Genomic DNA, 22625 nt, shown 5'->3' on the forward strand with positions numbered 1-22625 from the left:
TTCATACTGTTAGGAAAGCATAAAAATATTACTGGTCTTTGTCATGGCCTTTCAAAGAAGCAACCTCAACGGCCTCCAAGGGAATTGCTGATACAGGGACAAGTCTGAGCACATCAGGCTGCCTTGTGTTTCCACATTTCTGGGGTCACTTTCTCCCCTTTTCCACCTGCAGGGTCATCCCCAAGAAAAGATGCAGGGATCCAGGAGCACAATTGGGTGACATTGGTTAATTGAGGTCAGTGGCCTTAGGGCCCTGTAATTTTATTCCAACCACTGTACAAGTCAATACACCAGAACATATGTATATTTGGTATTTTACTGATTTTTGAAAGTATATTTTGGCCTCCTGAAGGCAGCAACCTCAAATGAAAGCACATCCTCCAAGAGAAAACTAGATGACGTACACAATGTCTGTTGCCTTGACCCCAGATTTCATCGTTAGGGAGAGTAAATGCTCCCAATTCAGGGACCCAATAAGGAAAATTTTAACGTTTATCAAATTTATACTCAGGGATCCCAACTTTCTCTTTACATATCTTTCCCTCTCCCTTAGTAGTACCCCCCTGTCGTACTGGGTTTGTGGTGCCCCCATAGTCTGGCTATAGGGCCTCCTACTAATCTTGCCCTCATGGTCTTAATTCACCCTAAAGAATAACACCCTGAAATATTTATAAATAAATTAAATAATTAATGTGCTTTAGTATTCAATGTGCTTTAGCAGTGGAAATTTAATACCCTAATTCAATTGTGGAATATAAGAAGCAAATAGAATATAAAATTTCTCCCTCCAAATTTTGGGCGGTGGACCCTATATATATCTGCCAAGTGCCTAGGTCCTATATGAAAATGTTGCCATCTAGCATTCTATAAAATTTAGCTCATAGAAGGGAAATCACCACAATGCCTTTTTCAGGCCCAAATCATCATTTTTAGATCAAACAAAGAACTCCTATTATATAGTATAAAAATATACATATTAAAATATCAGATAGCAGCCCCCTAATCAATAAAAACAGTTATATAGGCATAGATCAGATAAGTGTCTACAATATCACATTTCCCATGAAGTCTATGAGGAGCTTTATTTCTATTTTAACAATAGCAATATTATTATTTATATTTTAATATAAACAATGATATTATTCTTGCACGTTATTCTCATTATGTTAAAGATCAAATGCATAATAGTCTTCAAATACAGCCCTCATTCAGATTGCCTTATTTCTATTAGTGGCACCAAAGACTCCTTTTCATTCAGGTTTGAAGCCCAAGATTCATCTTTAATTCACTTCAAGCAATCCCCCACACTGCTGACAAACCGATATTTCAAAAGTAAAAGTCCTATCATGTCAGTTTCCTGCTAGAAAACTGGGGAGGTCCTGAGGACAGGGGTGGGGAGCCAATGCCTCTCCATTACATGCTCAATTAAGTACCAGTCATTTATCCCGTGGTTTAAAACCATCTAAGATATGCATTAGACATTATAAATACCTCACATCTCGGTATCTTTGCTATTATGAAGTATGGTTCTTTCTAAAAAATTTTAATTCCAGTATAGCTAACATACAGTGTTATATGAGCTTCAGGTGTACAATATAGTGAATCAGCACGTCTATACGGAGCTCAGTGCTCATCATTGTAAGTGTACTTTTAATCCTCTTCACCTGTATGAAGTATGGTTCTTACTAGCTAATATTGAATGACCATTTACTAAATATTAGGCAGTGTAGCCTTCACATAAATTATCTTCGATAACCTCAGGATAGTCCTACTAGGTAGATACTATTATATCTTTATTCCTAATTTGAGTTAACCAAAATTACCAAGTGAGGTAACATATGAGGAAAATTCATTCCATCAAGTTTGTGATATGTCTGAAATAAAAGAGAGCCAGATGAAAAGCAGTGATTGAAGTGTGTATCTTGTAACTCTGAGGCTAATGGCACTAATAATTCCTTTCCCTCTGTCCCTTAAGCTGGGTGTAAATATTAACTCCAAATGGAATGGGTGTTGTTATTCTCTAAGGAAGGAGCACAGCTGCTGGGAGGGGTCACAGAAATTCTACTCCCCATTTTCTCTAAGCTATGACGTAGTCAAATGTTCCTGTTTACAGCTACTTTGTGTACTTCTCTGGTGACCATATCCAGATTTTTCCCCAAACGATTCTGATTTCAGACTTCCTGCTTCTTATGATCAGAGGTATGGTTTCAAGGAAATGCACCAGAAAACATTGTCAATGAATAACTTTAAAGCCAATAAAACATACTGATATGTTATTGTAAAGATCACAATGAAAAGGTGTTAAAGAAGCAGAGGGATTGAAAATCTGAGGTCCTCAAGACAGACACTGCATTGTTACATGGGCTCCACAACACAGCAAAAGTGATGGTCCCTCCCTTTTGTCTTCTGATTCGAGAACCTGGCCACGTGTCCTAAACTGTGGTCTTACATAAGTCACCGTGTGTTCTGTGAAGGTATACAGCCAACAGCTTAGGAGAAGATAGAGCCCAAGGCATCCTTCAAATAGCCAGAAGATCAAGGTGAAGAGACACAAGTGAAGTAGCTTCTCTTTCTTTTGTAAGCACATCCCCTTGAATGCCAAGGAAAGAACCTATGTTCGATGTTGGATGAATCTTGTGATAATAAAGTTTTGCCCACAGCAGCCACTTTTATTTTAGGAGATGAAAATCGAATCAGTTCTTGTGATGTTAAACCCAAACGTACATGGAATTCTTTAACATATGTACTCAATTAACTTACTATGGATAGGATCAAGTAATAAAAATCATTAACATTTCCATTTTCTGAGAATACGTTAAAATGATGCACACAGAATGTTAAGGATGTTGAAGATACTCTTCATTTGCTGTGGGAGATTCAATTAATGTTGTTTTATAAGTGGAAAGATGTTTCAAAATATTCATATACTTTTGACTTCAAAAAATAATATAATCATTAAGTCTTCATAGTGAAGATCTGTGATGTATTTAGCATGGGGGGACAAAAAGCATGAGAATCCACGAGCTTGATTGTTAATTAAATGCCAAATAACACACTAGGATGACTATTTTATGGCAATTGCAGAAAATTCCAAAGAGCAAAGGTTTGTCTCTTTATAATCAAGGGGTTTGTAATACCAAAGCAGAGTCTCCAGGTGCTGAAATGTTCATTTCTTTTTCTTCAGCAATAAGTATGTCCTCAAAAGGAGACCAAGTAAAATTACACCAACTTGGACTATAGTTTTTTTGTTTTATAAAAAAATAAATAAATAAATACACAGTGCCAATTAAGAAAAGAAAGATGCAATTTTTTTAGGCTTTGTATCTAGACTGCTCGTCGTCTAAGCTTCTCCAGACTAAGCCTGTACTAATGAGCTTTCCTTTCCACAGGGAGATAAAGAAGCTGAGTTAGGACTTCCATTTTCCCCACTTTGTGACAGGAAGTCAACGATGGTGGCCCAGTCACAAATAGGTACTGTTGTGGAGGGTGGGCACATGTGTGCCAGTTTTCAAATGGAGAAACCATGTTGTTTAAAGGGGCAAACATCCATGAAACTTCACACTCCTAACAATTTGATGTTTAGACTGATCTATATGGTGCTAAATGATAAGGATTTTGAAAAATTCTCACAAAATGAATTCAATCAAGCAGTATTAGTAAACGTAATTGTTATTCTATTTACAACCTTCTTACAAATGACAGGCTTTCTTCTTGTTTAAGAGACAGCTTTTTTTTGTATTGTGTTGCTGATTATTGTAATCTATAATTTAATCCTTTGCATATAGAACAATTCAATGAAAATGTTAATATATCTGTCCCGTTATCACTAAGTTTGCATAATATATTCAATATGCCAGTTTACATTCCTTTGGAAAAAAAATTCTTATGATATAAGAAGATAAACCAACAAGTTCAACCCATTATTATAACATATGGTTGCTATGCTGCATGCTCCAAATATTTGTAATGGTTATCCCCTGAGCCAGCACCCTCATTACTGAACGGCAAGATTAATAAACATTAGGATTGCCGCCTTACGGGGCGCCTGGGTGGCGCAGTCGGTTAAGCGTCCGACTTCAGCCAGGTCACGATCTCACGGTCTGTGAGTTCGAGCCCCGCGTCAGGCTCTGGGCTGACGGCTCGGAGCCTGGAGCCTGTTTCCGATTCTGTGTCTCCCTCTCTTTCTGCCCCTCCCCCGTTCATGCTCTGTCTCTCTCTGTCCCAAAAATAAATAAAAAACGTTGAAAAAAAATTTAAAAAAAAAAAAAAAAAAAAAAAGGATTGCCGCCTTACCTCTCTAGCTGCTCCAGTACCACCTCCAACAGAGCAGTAGTCAACTGTCAGAAAGAGTCTCGCTCTGACCTTTGCCCCTTCCCATTCAAGTTCCAACAGCTGTTTTTCTAGCCACCATAACACTGGTACCTACCATTGTTTAGCAGCTGTGAGCATAACAGGCTAAGAACCTCCTCAGGGAAACTGGAAAGAATGGAAGTGTCTGAGGCTTGTTGCTGTAATATAAATTGCTGCCCGGTTAGCAAGGTGACACCTCATTTGACGGTCTCCGAATTCCAGGCATTGAAAACTACAGACAGAACTTGAAATAGCCTACTGGTGGCCAATGAACATTGCTTTGAGTGGAAGGCATCAATTAAAACACAAAACTATTGCAGTTTTCTTGAATTAAAAATGCACCTTAATGTATAATATGACTAAGCCAGTTACTTAAAATGCGAATTCCTTTTATCTGTGTATCTGATGGATGGAATACTCTTCAAATGTGGATCTTTCTGAGTACAGTATCACTTTAAAAGCTTCCCTCCAATTTTCTCTTATATTCAGATGATCGTCCATATATCCCAGGTGTGTTTAAGGCCACAAGCACTTGATTTCCAGTGCCATACCTCTCCAGGGACATGTAGTGTTGAAATGTGTACACAGTTTAGAGTGGGTTGTCTCCTTCTCCCCATAAACACTGGGCATTGCCCCGTTCTCTCTGTGTGTCATTTCATATCTTGACGAGTACTTTAAATTTAAAGTCTGTATTCAATCCTGACATCTCAAGGTGGTGGAAATAATGCTGTCTCCCAGAGATGTTACTGTTCTCTTTACTGATTTGACAGAACACACCCACGTGCTGTGAACTAACGCTTTACATCCAGAGAATAATAAACAGCAATTTGAAATATTAACACACTGGCAGGAAGCTCTGACTGATATAGTCAGAGGGGGCAAAAAAGTGGGTGCCTTCCTGTGGCCTGAGAAGCAACTTCAATTCTCTTGTTTCTTTGAAGCTTAGATATTATTTTTTGTCGGTCAATAATAAATTCAACAAACAAGTGGAATCTTTTCAGAAAAGTAATGATCCCTGTCACTGAGAGGAAAATATAATCACTCTGGTTAGACTTGAATTTATTGTGAACAAGAGTATAAAAACTGAATATTAAATAGAAAAGCCAATATACTTATCAAGCTTAAATTGCATCACTTCCACTGCTTGAGAGATCATTTTATAGAGCTATTAAACTATCTCTAAAGATTGGGTTAAAAATAATTTCAGTGGGTAAACCAAACCAGTATGTAGCTGATGCTTTCTACCTGATGCATCAGACTCTTCATTATTACAGATTTTAGAGTTCAGAAAATTGTAGTGTTTCAATTCATCTCTCTCTCTCTCTCTCTCTTTTTTTTTTTTTTTTGCTTTTGTAGGTTTCATTGACTTCATAGTAGAGCCAACATTTTCTCTTCTGACAGATTCAACAGAGAAAATTATTACTCCTCTTATAGAGGAAGCCTCAAAAACAGAAACTCCTTCCTATGGGGCAAGCAGGTTTGGTATTTTCTCTTTTTTTGCGTCTTTTTTTTTTTTTTTTTTTAATGATTATCTTCATTATCTCTTATAGCTAAGTTGGAAATTCTTAGAATTATTAGATAGTATTGCCACCTAGTGGCTCTCTATTATATTGCATCTGCCTTTGAAATTCACTTCATGTCCACTACAAAATATATCAAAGTACTAACAAAGTACTAACTAACTAATATATCAAAGTACTAATGAATATAACACAAGAGTATTCAATACCAGAAGAATTAAAATATCTGACTTTTGTGCAAATGTATGTATTGTGTCTTGGATGTTAGCATATATAGTTGTGTTGGTTTGCTTACAAAGAAACCAGTTACAACCCACTTGTAGATCTAGAGAGATGCCTATATCAAAATAAAGCTTGCGGATGATGTGAGTACAACAGATCCATATAACATCTAATGGTAACAGTAGTATCCACTGTATATGCGATCACAATATTTCAAGCTAAACATTTTTCATTGACAAATTTGTTAAGGGATATTATTTAAAACTTCCAGTTGTAGATTAATCATGCTAAATTCTTGTCTATCTGAACACACAGCTTTTCCTAATAGCACACCACTAGGTTCCCAAAATGTTGCCCCAATGAGGAAATTGAGGAAATGTTCTCCTGAGAATGATTCAGGTTGGCCCCACTTAGCGCTCCAGAATCGTGATGCCCCATTTGTTATGTTCACCTGTGAACTCACCACCAAGTCAGCTCACCTCAAGTATCTGCTTTTCTAATGAGGCCTAGCCACCTTATACTGCAAGAGCGCTCCAACCTGCTGCTCTGGGAGTCCTTGACCAACCCAGGGAGTTCCAGCCAGAGTCCTGGCCCTCTCCATGATGGGAGAAAAGGAGGGATGTGAGCAGCCCTGATGCATGCTCAAAACTGGGCCTGAGCACCTGCCATCCTGTTTCTGCAGCTGGCTTTGTGAAGTGTTTCAGGCTTTGTTCCCTCATTCCATATCTTGACATTGGTGTTTTCTGGGCTTTTTTTTTTTTTGGTTGTTACTATTAGCATATGCACCTTTATTGGGTTCACCCAGTGTTGATTTGTTTAGACGATCAAATATGAAGGGCACCATGAACGATGGAACCTATTCTCCAGACTACTCCCTTGCAAGCGTGGACCTGAAAAGCTTCAAAAACAACCTGGTGGACATCATCCAGCAGAACAAAGAGAGGTGGAAAGAGTTAGCTGCACAAGGTATAGTTGTTTATGAAGCCTTACTACTCTCTCTTTCTGTCTTAACTCTTCCTCTGGGATTTCGGATTTTTCCCCCCTAGATTTCTTCTTTTATGGAATACACAAGCTTTTGGCGGTGCTTGGAATTGGCTACCCTTTGATTATTCATCACAAGGTTGGCTTATCTGTTAAAGAGATTCTGCTGTGTTTATGTCATGTGAACTGCAGAAATCTGTGCCAGTGGGTGGCAGTGACATGAATGCAAAGGATGGGGCAAGAAAATGGTGACAAAACTTTACGTGGCAGATTAACCTCCTGTTAATTTCTGGAAGTGCTTTTGAGCCTGTGTTTTAGGCTTTGCACATGGCTTTTGTGTTGCATTAGGAATGTAACACTCAGTGTCAGAGACTTGGCTGTGTTTTTTTGTTCAATTTTACTAAGTTACTTCTTTGGGTGACAGTTCCATTCATGTGTTGGAAAGAATCATTTGTAAATCTTCCCTTAAAGGAAACAAATGGGAAGCTAGTGTTAGCCATTTCTGACATGTTTTCTGATTCAAGTACATTCGTTGTTTTTGTTTACAAGACATGTGAATTTGTAGCAGTCATTATCTTTGTTCAGGAAATTAGCTTTCTGATTTCAAATCTGGCCCCCATCTCCCCTCATGCTCGCTCCTGTCCATAGCCCTGTGTCTCTCAGGTGCTGTACTCCCTGCACGGTGGCCTCTGGCAGGTTCTTGAAATACTCCCAGAGCCTTTGCGATGATTGTTTCTTCAGCCAGAGATTCTCCCCTTAGAGTTTTCTGCAAGGCTGAGTCTTCCTTGGCTAGCAGTTTGTAGTATGTATTTACTTTTATTTTGAAAAATAGCACTTAATTAACTCAATTTTCACATGGACCTTATAAGGTATATACTATTATTATTCCCCTTTTACAGATAAGGAAACTGAGGCAGAAGACAGTGATGTGACTTGCCCCAAATCCCACAGCTAGTAAGTGAAGGAGCTAGAATTCACTCTTTCTCCCCAATGCAGTGCTCTAAACCTTCATGGTAGGCAGCTCCACCAGGAGGCCCTCCTTGACCATGACAAGTATGTCGTCTGTCCTATTTTTCTCTGATTAGGGCCCAGTTCAGTCGCTTCAAAGTGGTATCACTAGTCCGTAATTGATGATATTTATTTATTCCTTTTAAAGTTTATCATCTGTTTTCCACAGGGGAACATATGATTCACACAAGTTGGGACATGGTCTGTTATGTTTTCCAGTATATTCCTTAGCTCGTAGCACAGTGTTGGGCATATCATAGGCACTCAGTATATATTCATTTAATTAAATAACTACTTAATGGTGTCACATTATTTCTCCACCTCTGCTATTAGGAAATAAAAGAAATAGCATTCTAATGTCTTCATCTGACTGTGTAACTTACATTTTCCTAAAAGTCTGATCTTTGTTGAGAAGAAATAGAGTTTCCCAGGCTTTGGTGGCTCTATACAGCTATCATGAGGGCCACTTGCTGTATTCACACAGCACCGCCCCCCCCCCCCCCGCCACACACACACACACACACTCAGAATGGCCCTGTACTTAAATCCTCTACTATCATCATCTTGAAATTCTTAAAAATTTTTCAGTCTCAGTTTTATTTTATATGGGGACCTGTAATTATGTAGCTAGCCTTAGCCATTACAGAGGGTCTTTGTAATACATTATTGTCACTCAATAAAAAATATAATGCAATATAAGACTCAGATGGCCAAACTAAAATATTGTCAAATCCATCAAATTGGAGACTTCAAATGATGAGAATTGCCCCTCTCTATGGACAATTACTGAAGCACAGTAAGATATAAATCCCAAAACTATAAGTCATTTGAAAACAGGAACAATGTCTATCTCATTGTCATGATTTTCTCAGAGCTAGCATGTCCCGGCATACTGTAGTTGCTTTAAAATTATTTAGTGAGGATAGTTTTGAATGAATGAATAAATGAATACTTAAATTCTACTTTGAATGTATTTATTCAGAAAAGAAAACAAATAGATATATTAGATATTCAGCGATGCAAGGAAGAGAGGAGGGGAGTAAGAATTCTGAAATCCCTCCTGTATGCCAGGCATTTGACATGGATTATCCTATTTCCTCCTGCAACAGTCTTCCTAACTAGAGGTGACTACTCTCATTTGCTACATATGGAAACTGAGGATCACACAGCTTCTAAGCGGTAGAGTTAAAACTGTTCTGATTCTTTACCCATTTTCCCCACTGCATGCGAGCACCTCCTAGTATACTACCTTTTCAAAAAAGTTTGAAAAAGTTCACTTGAAGCCTTTATCTTCAATGAACCCAAAAAATCCAATTGACCAAAACACACTCTCCTCTAAGAAAGTTTTAATTAAAATAAGCAACACTATGCCCCAAACATCAGCCCGTCACCTGGAATCTGTCATAAACCTGTGAAGGAAAACTCTTTATCAGAATTGAATTAATGACTGCAATTTTTCCCTTTTTAATAGACTTTCTGCCACTATGCTCTACTGAATATTTTGTTGCACACAGTAAACTTTAGATCTATATAAAGTTCTCAATTTACATTTCTGGAATTGAGTGATAATATCTGACTCCTATAGTTAGATAAGATAGAACCAAGATTTGAACACAGGCAGCCTGGTTTTAGCAAATTAGAATCATGGATCGTTTTGATAATATAATTTCCAAAGGATAGTTGTGTAGGGTACACACGTTTTGAGTAAAGCAAATACTGCCAGATTTGTTTTACTTGTAACATTGCATGGTTGGTTGCTGTTTCCAATGCAGTGGTGAACTAGATAAACTTAAAGAAATATCTCATGGTAAAAATAAATAAATAAATAAAATGCTGGGTGAAATATTGCTAACAAGAAAATGACAGAGACAGTGCTTCAAGAACTATTTCCCTGTCTTCTTGCTTGTAACAAGTAATGAAGAGTACTTTGCTTGCGACAACAAAAAATGAAAGAAAGAAAAAAAGAGAAATTGATGTCCTTAGAACCCATCCAAATAAAGATAAAACTGAAATTGAGAGAGATACAGAAACTTGGAGCCAGAATCTCTCTGGAAGGTATCTGCTTACCTTTGCTGGAGTCCTGGGTTTGCAGACTGAATTGACCACCACACAGGGTTTTTATGCCAGAAGTGCAATCACCATATTTTTTTTAAATTTTTTTTAACATTTATTTATTTTTGAGACAGAGAGAGGGTGTGAGTGGGGGAGGGGCAGAGGGAGGGAGAGAGAGAGAGAGAGAGAGAGAGAGAGAGAGAGAGAGAGAGTCCGAAGCAGGATCCAGGCTCTGAGCTGTCAGTACAGAACCTGACACAGGGCTCCAACTCACAAACCATGAGATCATGACCTAAGCAGAAGTCAGACACTTAACTGACTGAGCCACCTAGCCGCCCCTGCAATGCACCATATTAAGGATCAAGGGATAAAAACCTAAGATCTTAAGAGATGCAGAAAGAACATTCAGGAAAATTCAGTATTTATTCATTATAAAAATTATTAAAATTAGAGGAGCCTTTTTAATCTAGTATTTCTGTTTTCCTGCTTTTCTTGCCTTCATTTTTACTGCTTGGGTTGTTTATTTTTTCCATTCCAATTCATTTCCTTAATGGTGTGAAATATTTACACTTTATTCCTATTATTGTCATGATTAAATAGAAAATTTTAAATGCATAATCAATAGTAGATGACAATGAAGTTAATTACTTTACCCTTCCACAAAATAACACAAAAACCTTAGAAAACTTTGTCTCTGATGTTCAAAAATGTTATTAAAATAGATTTTATATTTAATAATTAAAATTTAAAAATCGTCCAAAAAATTTAAAACGTATTCTTGAAATTCAAGAATATGAGGACAACAGCTTTTTAACAACGTTTTCAAAAATCAAGGTAGTGCAGGAAGACTTTCTCAACATCTCTTGCATGCTTGCATAGTTCCTCAGTTAGCCAGAGATTGGAGAGAGCTATCTAGACTTTCCATGGCTCTTCAACTGCTAGGAATTCTCTTTGAAATCCTGCTCATCTACCAGTTACCCCAAACTTGGACTGCAACCTCAGGCTTGCAAAGCTGTGCGTTTTCCCCATTTATTCTAAACCAAACCCACTGTTTTACATTGTGGAAACCAGGGGGTTTTGCCCTCTGCTTCTATCCCAAATTGAGTCTACCGCCTCTGGCAGTAAAACTGGTTTCCGGTGCCATTCTCAAGCTGAGGTTGGCAGGGAGATTGGGAGTAGCTCCAGGCAAAAAGGTCACCAATTGCTGTTTTCCTTACCTGAATCGCTAGCAGTTTTTCAAGAATAAATGCTTCTTAAATTGTTGTGTTGCCTTGGTTGATTTCCATTGTGGTGGAATTGTTTTTGTTAATATTTTCCAATTGTGTACTTGTTTTCTGTGGAAACACTCGACCCTTTTATGTCACTAGAACAGGAAGTCCTCTTTCTCCACATTGGGTTTTGGGAGTTATATGAGGTGATTTGTAGAATCTGCTTAGAAGTACCTAAAATAGGGACGCCTGGGTATCTCAGTCAGTTGAGTGTCTGACTTCGGCTCAGGTCATGATCTCGGGGTTCATGAGTTTGAGCCCCATGTCAGGCTGCATCCTAACAGCTCAGAGCCTGGAGCCTGCTTCAGATTGTGTCTCCTGTCTTTGCCCTTCCCCCACACTCTCTGTCTCTCTGTCTCTGTCTCTGGCCCTCTCTCTCTCTCTCTCTCTCTCTCTCTCAAAAATAAACATTAAAAAAATAATAAAAAAAAGAAGTACCTAGAATAGTAGCACTATATGAGTTGACTATTATTATAATTATTATTGGGGCTCCTGGATGGCTCAGTCAGTTAAGCGCGTGTTTAGCTCCAGTCATAATCTCGCAGCTCATGGGTTCCAGCCCCGCATCCAGCTTTGTGCTGACAGCTCAGAGCCTAGAGCCTGCTTCAGATTCTATGTCTCCCTCTCTCTCTGCCCCTCCCCTGCTCACGCTCTCTCTTTCTCTCTCAAAAAATAAATAAACATTTAAATAATTATTATTTACTGTGCTTCTGTTGTGTTCTAGGAATTAGGGATATAGAAAAAAAGAGAGAGAGAGAGAGAAACAATAATCCCTACATTTATGAAAGAAGCTGTGGAAGCTGGGAGCAGGATTGCATTTTAAGGTAGCCAAGAAAGGCTTTCTTAAGGAAGTGATCATTTAAATAAATACAAGAAAGAGATTAGAAAGAGCAATGAGGAGGTGTGGGGGAATAAATTTTCAAACAGAGGAAATGATCAGCACAATATTTGAGAGGTGGAGTTTGCCTGACATGAAAAAAATAACAGGAGGTAAGTGAAACAGAAGATCGGGCAAGTGGGACTAATGTAGGCCCTGTGTTAAATGGATGACATGACACCACATCATTGGTTTTGGCCCAAGAGGGATAGGAAGCCAAATGTAGCATTTTGAAGAAGAAAAATAAAATGGTCTGAAGTTTTAAAAGGATCACTCTGGCTACAGAATGGAAAATATTCTGTTTGGGAGACAGAAAAGGAAACAAGGAAGTGAGAAAAGAGGCTGTGGTTTATAACACAGGAGAAAGATGGGGACTTAGACCAGGTAGTACTGATGGAGGGAGAAGTGTCTAAATTCTGGGTGCCTAAAGATGGTGACTGGAATGAGTAGGCATGAGAAAGAAAGGATAGCAACAAGAGATCAGATTCTGGATATATTTTGAAAGTAGAACTGATAAGATTTGTTAAGTGATTATATCTGGAGTATGAAATCAAGAAAAGAGTCAAGACTAACGCCAGAGTTTTTGGTTTTCTTACGCATTAATTGTATATATGTAAATTTATAGAATCATTCTCCAGAAAAACGTGGCTTTCTCTAGCAAAGCTGAAGACGCACATGCCATGTTTCCCAATAATTTGACTTCTGTATTTTTACCCTAGAGAGATTTTGCTCATGTGCATCAGAAGACATGAACAAAATATTCACTATAGCATTGGTATTGAGAGCAAAAAAGAAAAAACTGAAAACAACAGTAAAATGAATTCACAGGCTGTGGTGTATTCATATTATGGTAAAGCATACACTGTTAAGATAAATGAACTTTAGTTGTGAGTACCAACAAAGATGGAAGTCACAAATAATATGAAGCAAAATATACAAGCTGCCACAATAGAGCAAGAAGCCATTTATAGAAAAATTTTAAAAACCCACAAACTAAATAATAGGTTTTAGAATACACTTATGATAAAACAAAAGAAAGGGGAAAATATTCAGAATGGTTCTAGGGGAGTGATGGGACCCTTAGTAATAGTTTATCTCACAAATGTTCATTTTGTGATTATGGTTATACCTGACATATATACTTTATATGTGTAACTATAACCCATTTATATGAGTAGAATGTTTCATAATAAAAAAGTAAAAATGCAATCTGGTACAAAAATACATCTACTAAAATAGTCATCAGTTTTAAAGCCAGTATGTATCAGATGTTGCCATTGTAATTTCCTGCTGCCATCACCTCTAGTCTTAAGTACACTGAAGATGATAATTACTTTATTATAATTGCATTGAGATGAAAATAAGCAGGTTATATGATGCTTAAAGTTTTAGAATATTAATTAAACAATAAGGCTCTGAACAGAACCCCAGATTCTTGGTGTTCATATCAGCTCTGACAGTATATTTCACAGTTATCTTAAAAACATTTCACTAATCCCGAAGCAGGTATGGACACTTAGGCCCCATGGTATGAAGCTCCTAGACCATCAGTAAAAGAAGACACTTTTTAAAACAGTAATTTCACTCAGGGAGCCTCCTATTAAGGATCTGGGGGCATCTAAGAATGTTATATGTAAATACATTCCTTTTCAAAAAGTAAGAGATAGAAGTTAAAAAGTAAAAAATGCTTTCCTCCATTCCAAACTATTTTGGTTTTGGTTAAAACTTACCCATTTGGAATGAGGAAAATATCTTCATTATCTATTTCTCAGCATTCCTCAGCATCTAAAGTCTTTCCTTTTTCTGCACTACTTACAGAGAAGACAAGAGATTTAAGAGGGCCTGTGGCTAACCTCCTAGTGACACAAGTGGAGGGAAATAGTGAGAAAAGTTGCTCTCTGCTTTTATTTCTACCTATAAAGTTTCAGGCAAACCACGTAACTTTCCGTATCCTCAATAAATGTGATTATTGGGCATGTAATATCCACCCCCATGAAGAAGCCGACATTCCCAATTCCCATTTATGTTCCAGAGACTTGAAGGTCTATGATGCAGTTCTGAGAGCAAGGCACCTAAGAAAGTGAGGAGGGCGGGGCGGGGGGGGGGGGACAACAAAAAAGAGCACATTTGCCTCTACTGGTGGCTGTTGGTGACAGATGCCCGCAATTAGCAAGCAAGGAAACCATAGGCAACAAAGAAATGTAACAATTCTAAAGGAACAGATAAATGTACCTTGTTTTTGTTGGTGACCTGCCATCCTGTGTCACAAGCTGAAATGGAAGAGTGGCTTAGCTTCATGCCTGGAATTGTTAAAGAAGCATGTCTCTTTAGAGTAGCCCCCAAATGGCAAACATTAATATTGGTTCTCCTTCAAGGCAAAAGAGTTAGTTTGGTAAGCCACTTGATGGTTTGGTTTGTGTTTAGAACCAAAAATTACAAACTGAACCAGATCCACCAAGTCCACCTTAATTGGAACAAAAACTGCAAACTAATCCCAGATCTGCTTCTGATCTTCTCAAAGAAAATGTGTCTTTGACAAAAAAAAATTACATCCCAGAATGGAATTGGGAGTGTGGGGTGGGGAGTGGGGTCATACTGGAATGGAATACAATATGTTTCTTACTGTACTGGGTAATTTTCTGATTTATTTGATATAGATTCAAATCCCAAAACACTAGGCTTAAAGACGATTAACAAGTGAGAAAAGGAGGCAATATGGGAACTGAGACGCCATGAGATTTGCATTGTGAATGATTAACAGCTATTTATTTTATTTTAATTTTTTTAATGCTTTTATTTATTTTTGAGAGAGAGAGAGTGTGTGAATGGGGGAGGAGCAGAGAGAGGGAGACACAGAATCTGAAGAAGGCTCCGGGCTCTGAGCTGTCAGCACAGAGCCCAACACGGGACTCAAACTCATGAACCGTGATATCATGACCTGAGCCGAAGTCGGATGCTTAACCTACTGAGCCACCCAGGCGCCCTATGATTAATAGCTATTTAGAACCAGAAGGAAACCTAGAGCTAGCTTAAGGCAAATAAGACATTTTAGAATATGTATTAAAACTTGCAAATACACAAGTGTTTTCTAGTTTCTTTTGGGGACTTACTTCCTATGTAATTGCTCTACGGTCATAGAATATGTTCGGTATGATATTATTCATTTAAACTTTTCACACCTGCTTTTGTAGCTGCTTTTAGTGGCTCATAAGTTCCACCAAAAAAAAAGAAAACAAGTAGGATTTTGGTCAGAATTACTTTGATATTTTGGAAAGAATTGTCATCGTTGATATCAAGTCTTCCTATTCATATGTATCTTATATATCTTCTTTCATGTTTCTCAGAAAGTATACGTTTCCTTCATAATAATAATAATAATGGTCATGGAAAATACTTGTTAGCGTTATTAGATGCCCGGCATTACATTAAGCATATTATATATCAAGTAATCAATATTTATAATTAATAATAATTTATTTCAAAAGTTTGAATGTATTTTGTTGGATTTTCCATCAGTATTTTATATTTTTGTTGCTGTTCCAAGTGGCTGTTTCTTGCTGCTGTATAAAAATACAATTTTCTTTTGAAAACTGATCTTCTGCAAATAATGACAGTTTTTTTCTCTCCCAAATGTATATCTCTAATGATTGTTTTTCTTGAATCAGTTGCATTAGCAAGTTTATCCAGAAGCATCTGAAATGGAAATGGTGAGAGCATTTAGGTTGTCTCTGAATTCAAAAGGAAAAATATTCAATGTTTCAGCAATAAAGTGTGATATTTCTTAATTTTATTTTGATCCTCTCTTTATGAGGTTAATTACATTTCCATAAATAATTTGTTAAGAAAATGTATTTTAAATGAAACATTTAGTTTTATCAAATGTCTTTTCTGTGGCTTTTTAAATAATTCATATGATTTTTCTTTTTAATTAGTTCATATAATGAATTAAGAGATTTTCTAATGGTGAATCACCTTGTATTCCTTGATTAGACCCAACTTAATTGTAACGTAATAACTTTTTAAAATGTATGTGTTACTTTGGCTGACTTAAAAAATCTATATGAGTGAGGTGAGCCTGCAATTTTCCTTTCTAATACTTATACTTCTGGTATTGAGGTTAACCTCAGAAAATAAGTTGGAGTTTTTAAATTCTTGAGAGTTTGTGAGCCTTAAATTGGCATTGAATGTTCGGCAGAATTTACTTTTAAAAACCATGTGAGCCTGCTGCTTTCTCTGTGGGATAATTTTTTTCTGCTGATTCAATTTTCTTAATAGTCATAGAGCACTATTTAAGTTGTTTAATGTTTAGTTTTTTAAAAAAATATTGTGAAATATGCCACAAAAATATATAAAAACATATATGTACTATTTATAAGTCAATAATACAGTATGGGCAATCCTTACAGTGGCCTACAGGTAATAGTATGCTGGCAAGTTTAACAACTGGCTCAAAAAAGTATAGACACACACATACACATGTGGTTTCTCATATATTTTACACATAAAGGAAGTGTAACACATGTTTGAGAGTAGTAATAAAATATGCAGTAGCCTTTGTTGTAAACTCTATATAGGTGATTGGTTTTCACAGAATGCCTTAGTTGATTTTTACCAAACTCTGTGTCTATGGTCAACTTATGGTTGCAACTGACAAACATAAGTTGTTCAGGTAAGAACATTGATATTTGCATGTATATCAAGGAGTAAGATGAAAGTATAAAAAACATATGTCAAAACTTAAAAAACATAGAAGGCATATGTCAACTTCACTTGTTCATCAAAAATACAAATGACTTCTTGGTCACTTGAGTGGATAATGATTTTTGAATACTGGAAAAAATTTCCTCAAATTTCTTCTGTGCTATTTATGATGTAGCAGTTTTAGACATGACACACTTTTAAACTTAATCTCTATTTTTTTTTATCTCCAGCACTTTAGACAACAATGAAACAATAAATCAAGCCCTGATTCATAAAGTTTGATGACATCCATGGTGTAAATATTCCTACCATGGCCAGTTTCAAGCTGTCAGTATAAAGTCTCTGAACATGGGAACTGGGAAAAGAGGTGCACATGAGATGTTTGCATCATACAGATTTGGTAGCTATAATTAACCTGAAGACATAGATAATGAAAAAATGGGTCAAAATAATTAGGAAATGATTTTTAAACACTTATCACCTTTACTTTTAATACAATTTATTTAATTGTAAGTCCCTATAATTTTATTTTTAAGAATGACTAGGTTTAACAACCAACTTACAAAGTTCCTAAAATGCAACAATCAGGTTATAGGAGCCTGTACAGGTTGGAGTAGCATTTTGCTGCCCATAAGGCTTTATATATGATCCACATCTGCCCTGCCTCCTTTATCTTGCTGATTCAATTCCCATTTCTCTTTCTCTCTCTCACTAGCTCCAGTGCAACTACACTGTCCTTTTGTCTTCTTTCTTTCAACACATCAGATACGTTCCTGCTTTAAGTGCTTTGTACCAGCATGTCTTTTTTTTTTTTAACATTTATTTATTTTTGAGACAGAGAGAGACAGAGCATGAACAGGGGAGGGGCAGAGAGAGAGGGAGACAGAATCTGAAACGGGCTCCAGGCTCTGAGCGGTCAGCACAGAGCCCGACGCGGGGCTCGAACTCGCATACCGTGAGATCGTGACCTGAGCCGAAGTCGGACGCTTAACCGACTGAGCCACCCAGGCGCCCCTGTACCAGCATGTCTTTGTTAGAAACACGCTTCCTCCAAACACCACGTGACTGCCTCCTCTCTACTTTCCAATCTAGCTCCAGTTGTCACTTGTCAGTAAGGCCTCCTCTGGCAAACATTTCAAATTCCCCCCAGGTTCCTCCCTTGACCTCTGATCCTTTCTCAACTACTTTCCCATGACACTTCACAGATCACTGTCTAACCTATAAATAATTGACTTACTATGCTTAATTTTTGTTTTCTGTCTTCCTTCACTCAGAATAAGGTTCATGAGAATAAAGATGTTTATGTCGATCACTGATGTTTCTTAAGCTCTTAGCACAGTGACTATCACAAGGTAGGACCTCAATTAAGCATTGAAAGAAAGGAGGAGAGAAATAGAGAGACATGGGGAGAGAGGAAGAGAGAGAGAGAGAGAAGGAGAGAGAGAAAATGGCAATGAAGAGAGGAAGGAAAGAGAAAAGAAGGGACAGAGGGAGAAAACCTACCATCTAGGCCAAGAAATATATTACCATCCCTAGAAGTTCCAAGTCCTTTTTTAATCATGTTTTCCCTCTTTCCCTACCATGATCTAATCAATACTATGAATTTCATGATAATTATTTCTTTTTTGTTTGTTTTAGTTTTTTTTTAGTTTTTTAGCTGTTATTCCTCTTTCTGTAACCTTAAACAATACATAATTTAGTTTTTCATGTTTTAAAACTTAGTGTAAATGAAATCACGTGGTACACATTCTTTAATGAATATCTTTCTACCCAATGCCATATTTTTTGAGCTTTATCCATGATGAGGTAAATAGCTGTTATCTGTCTCACCAGGGAATTTGGGGATCTTGATAGAAACATGAGGCAGAAAAAAAATGTATCTAAATACTATGCAGATTTTTTTAAATATTAAGTAGTTAAGTCTTTTAAATTTTTTTTTTAACGTTTATTTATTTTTGAGACAGAGAGAGACAGAGCATGAATGGGGGAGGGTCAGAGAGAGAGGGAGATACAGAATCTGAAACATGCTCCAGGTTCTGAGCTGTCAGCACAGAGCCCAACGTGGGGCTTGAACTCACAAACTGCGAGATCATGACCTGAGCTGAAGTCGGACGCTTAACCGACTGAGCCACCCAGGCGCCCCAGTAGTTAAGTCTTTTAAGTAATATATTTATAGTACATATCAATTTCTTAGTCCATATCAGGTTCACAAATAATGTAACTTCTTTTACTTTTCTGTGACCAAATACAGTTTCTAGCTGAAATCCCCATGCTACATGTTTAAAGAAAACATAAGCTTGTTTCTAGCTGAAATCTCCATGCTACATGTTTAAAGAAAACATAAGCTTGTCATTCAAATGTTTTAGTTGAATTAGAGTAAGCCTATTCAATTGAGGGTTCTTGATTTCCTTTTTCTTCTTAGGTGGCATCAAAGTTCCTAATGTGACCATGGGATGGCTACCTTGCTTAACTTCTTCTTTCTCATCTCTCTAGACATACCCCCTCCTGTCTACTTCCTGCTCCTTCCATCTTCTACCTCTGACACGTGACCCCCGGGTTTGGCCACTGTAGGCCACCAAAGCTTTGCCATCCCCCTTTTGCTTGATCTCTCCTCCTTTTCTCCTAATGCTTCTGAGACCTGATTGTTAAGCATCACACCCAAACCAGCCACATAGCGGCACTTTCCCTCCCAGATGTCTATATCACTCTGTGATATTTCGCTGCACTTTGTCCCATAGATCTCTACTAAAGTTCTGCCCGCCCCCCTTTTTTTTTCTTATTTGCCAGCAATCTCTATCAGTACTTAATAGTGTTCCTAACTCTTCTGCATCTGCTGCTTAGAGAAAATAAAAATAGATTGTTTTTAAACAACAAAAACATGTTCATATTATTTTGTATTGAGTTACTTTAAAGGTTTATGTTTCTAAATACTTGTTCTTAAAATGTTTTAGTTATTCCTTCCCATTATCTTTTTAATCAGTCAAAACTCATCATGTAAACAAAATTACAACTTTCAAACTCCCAGGACTAAACCCAAGCATCTTTTTGAGAAAATACATGCATATTATTTAGAGCTCAGAAGGGACAATTAATCAAACAGAGGGAAGCAAAACCTTTCAAATAAAAACTAGAGCTCGCTCTCATTTTTTTTTCTAATCATGGTTTAAAAATGCAATTAACAGCAGTTTAAATGAGATCCTACCAGTAATTTTTAAATTGTATATTTAAAATTATTAGTAAATTAAATTCTGTATTATACATTTATTTTATTCCTGTTTTCAACTTAATCTCTTTAGCTGACATTCTATATTATATTATCAGTACAATAGAGCAGGAGTTTGCATTTGCTAGAATGGAACATTTGGAAGATCAGAATTATAAAGTTTTAAGAGGTGGTACTCACCAAAGTTACTTAAGCCTAGAAGAGCTTACATAACAGTTTGAACAGTGAGTATGTGCTTATTCATTCACTCATTCAATTATTGTAATGGCAGAACCCAATAGTCTTCAACCCTGGCAGCACATTAGCATCTTCTGGGCTATTTTATTTTTTAAAAGTCTGATATGTGGGGTCCCTAGGTGGCTCAGTTGGTTGATTATCCAACTATTCATTTTGGTTCAGGTCATGATCCCAGGGTCGTGGGATGGAGCCCTGCATTGGGCTTAAGATTAATATTCCTTCTCTCCTTCTGCCCCTTTCCCCCTGCTTGTGCTCTCTTTCACTCCCTCTTGCTCTCTCTAAAAAAAAAAAAAAAAAGTTAAAGTTCAATATGGCTTATCTCCAGTTTACAGAGGTAGGTCAAAACAGAACACTTTTGTGCATTGAAATGAATGCAGAGGACATGGAGGGGGAGAGCAGGGAACTTAATCACTTCATGATCAAGACAACCCAAGTACAGATTAGAATCTGAGCCAGCTTCACCCTGGCAGGCTGTACACAGGAAACAGCAGTGTGTACCTTGATAATGATATCCCTTAAAATATCTGTGTCTTGGGTCACACATCTCCTCTGGAACATTTGCCTTCTACTACTGGGAAAGTCAGTGGACTTTCTTTCTACTTTAACCCTTGTTCTTTCTTCCTCATGGAATGTACTCCTTTGGTCCCCTCTTCCACTTTGCTCATTAAAATCCTACCTATCTTGGGGCACCTGGGTGACTCAGTTGGTTAAGTGTCTAACTCTTGATCTCAGCTCAAGTCATGATCTCTCAGTTCGTGAGTTCTGGCCCCATGACAGGCTCTGCGCTGACAGTGTGGAGCCCACTTGGAATTCTATCTCTCCCTCTCTCTCTGCCCCTCTCCTGTTCATGCTCTTTTTCTCTTTCAAAAATAAATAAAACATTTAAAAAATCCTACCTATCTTCCAAAACTGCATTAAATCACCTTCTCCAAGAAGCCTGTTACTTAGTTATGTAAGCATAGCTGTGTTATTTATACTCCAGTTGGGATATTTATCATATGCAGACTTGCATTCTCTAAATGTGAAGGGAAAAATGCATTCAAAAGGGACCTCCCAAAATCAGTGTTGGGAGTAAGAGAGGGAATAAGAGGAGCTTCAGGATGTGTTTCCAATTGTACATGCCTCAAGGAGATTCCAAGATTCCCTTTTGGGGGGTGTGCACCATTTCTCCACATGAGAACCACTGCATATTATAAGATATTGTGATTAGAATGTGTCGCACATATTAAAGCAAGAAGTTGCTTTAATGGAACCTGACAAGAAGTTGAGAACTACTAATGAAGTCACTACAAAAATATTTACCTAGGCCTACTATGTGCCAAACACAAGCTGGTAGTTTTTTTGGAGAACAGAATTCATGGGATATTCAGCTTTAGATCTCTAGTTCCTGCTCAAGGCCAGGTAAAAACTTGGTTACTGTTGGGTAGAGGAGAATTGACTCCATTTCATAAAACTCTGATTTTAGTGGTGAGTCCCTATAACTGAAATGACATTACCCATTATGTTGTACCATATATTTTTTGTTAGTTAAAAGATCTCGAAAGAGAAAAAAACAACTGATAAATGGAAAAAGGGAAACTAAATGTGGGGGTATTCCCCAAAAGTCCACTGCACAATGTCTATACTTGCGATGTTCTCAGACACCCAAAAACTATTCACTTGCTCTAATGTTACTTTGTGCAATATAGACTTTGTCATATTCTCCCAATAATTCCAAATTCCAAGCACATTGAAAGCTTTGTTGTCTTAACATTAGACCTCTGAGCAAAAGATAAATCTCTTTGTCACCACTCACCTCTGTTCTGTCTCCAAAACCTTTAGTCTTATATTGCTCTTGATTCACGACCTCAGCTCCTCTCTTTCCCCTCTCTGCCACTAAAACTCCCTCAGTTGCACAGAACAGTTTAGTTCTGGCCTCAAAAGAACCCATTCAACAAAACAAAAGCCTGACTATCGGTCTAAAATGATATCTATAGTTCTTCACACATGCCTAGGCATGTCTCGGATGACCATGGTTCAGTTAGAGGCTTCAACTTCATTAGCATTCCTATAAAAAGCTTTATTTCCTATCAGCATCAGGACATTTTTTAAAACCTTAATCACTGTATCTATGCCTTCCTTTGTAACCAGCAGATCATCATATGAGTTACTAATAAGTTAAATATTTTCTTATCTTTGCACATTTT

The 22625-nt window shown here is 37.3% G+C and overlaps 1 protein-coding gene across 9 annotated transcripts in view; it reads left to right on the forward strand.

The window, feature by feature from the left end:
* The window catches only part of PDE1A (phosphodiesterase 1A), a 326360-nt gene that overhangs the window by 287444 nt on the left and 16291 nt on the right, over positions 1 to 22625 (forward strand). For 7 of the 9 annotated variants that reach the window (XM_058712176.1, XM_058712190.1, XM_058712181.1 and 4 more), the window contains 3 exons: positions 3390 to 3471; positions 5707 to 5827; positions 6898 to 7058. In XM_058712176.1, the coding sequence (XP_058568159.1) occupies positions 3390 to 3471; positions 5707 to 5827; positions 6898 to 7058 (364 nt within the window). The remainder of the gene's footprint in view (positions 1 to 3389; positions 3472 to 5706; positions 5828 to 6897; positions 7059 to 22625) is intronic. The other 2 variants (XM_058712177.1, XM_058712209.1) reach the window with 1 other exon arrangement.

This window comes from Neofelis nebulosa, chromosome 2 (assembly GCF_028018385.1).
Source record: "Neofelis nebulosa isolate mNeoNeb1 chromosome 2, mNeoNeb1.pri, whole genome shotgun sequence".
Classification (NCBI taxonomy): Eukaryota; Metazoa; Chordata; class Mammalia; order Carnivora; family Felidae; genus Neofelis; species Neofelis nebulosa.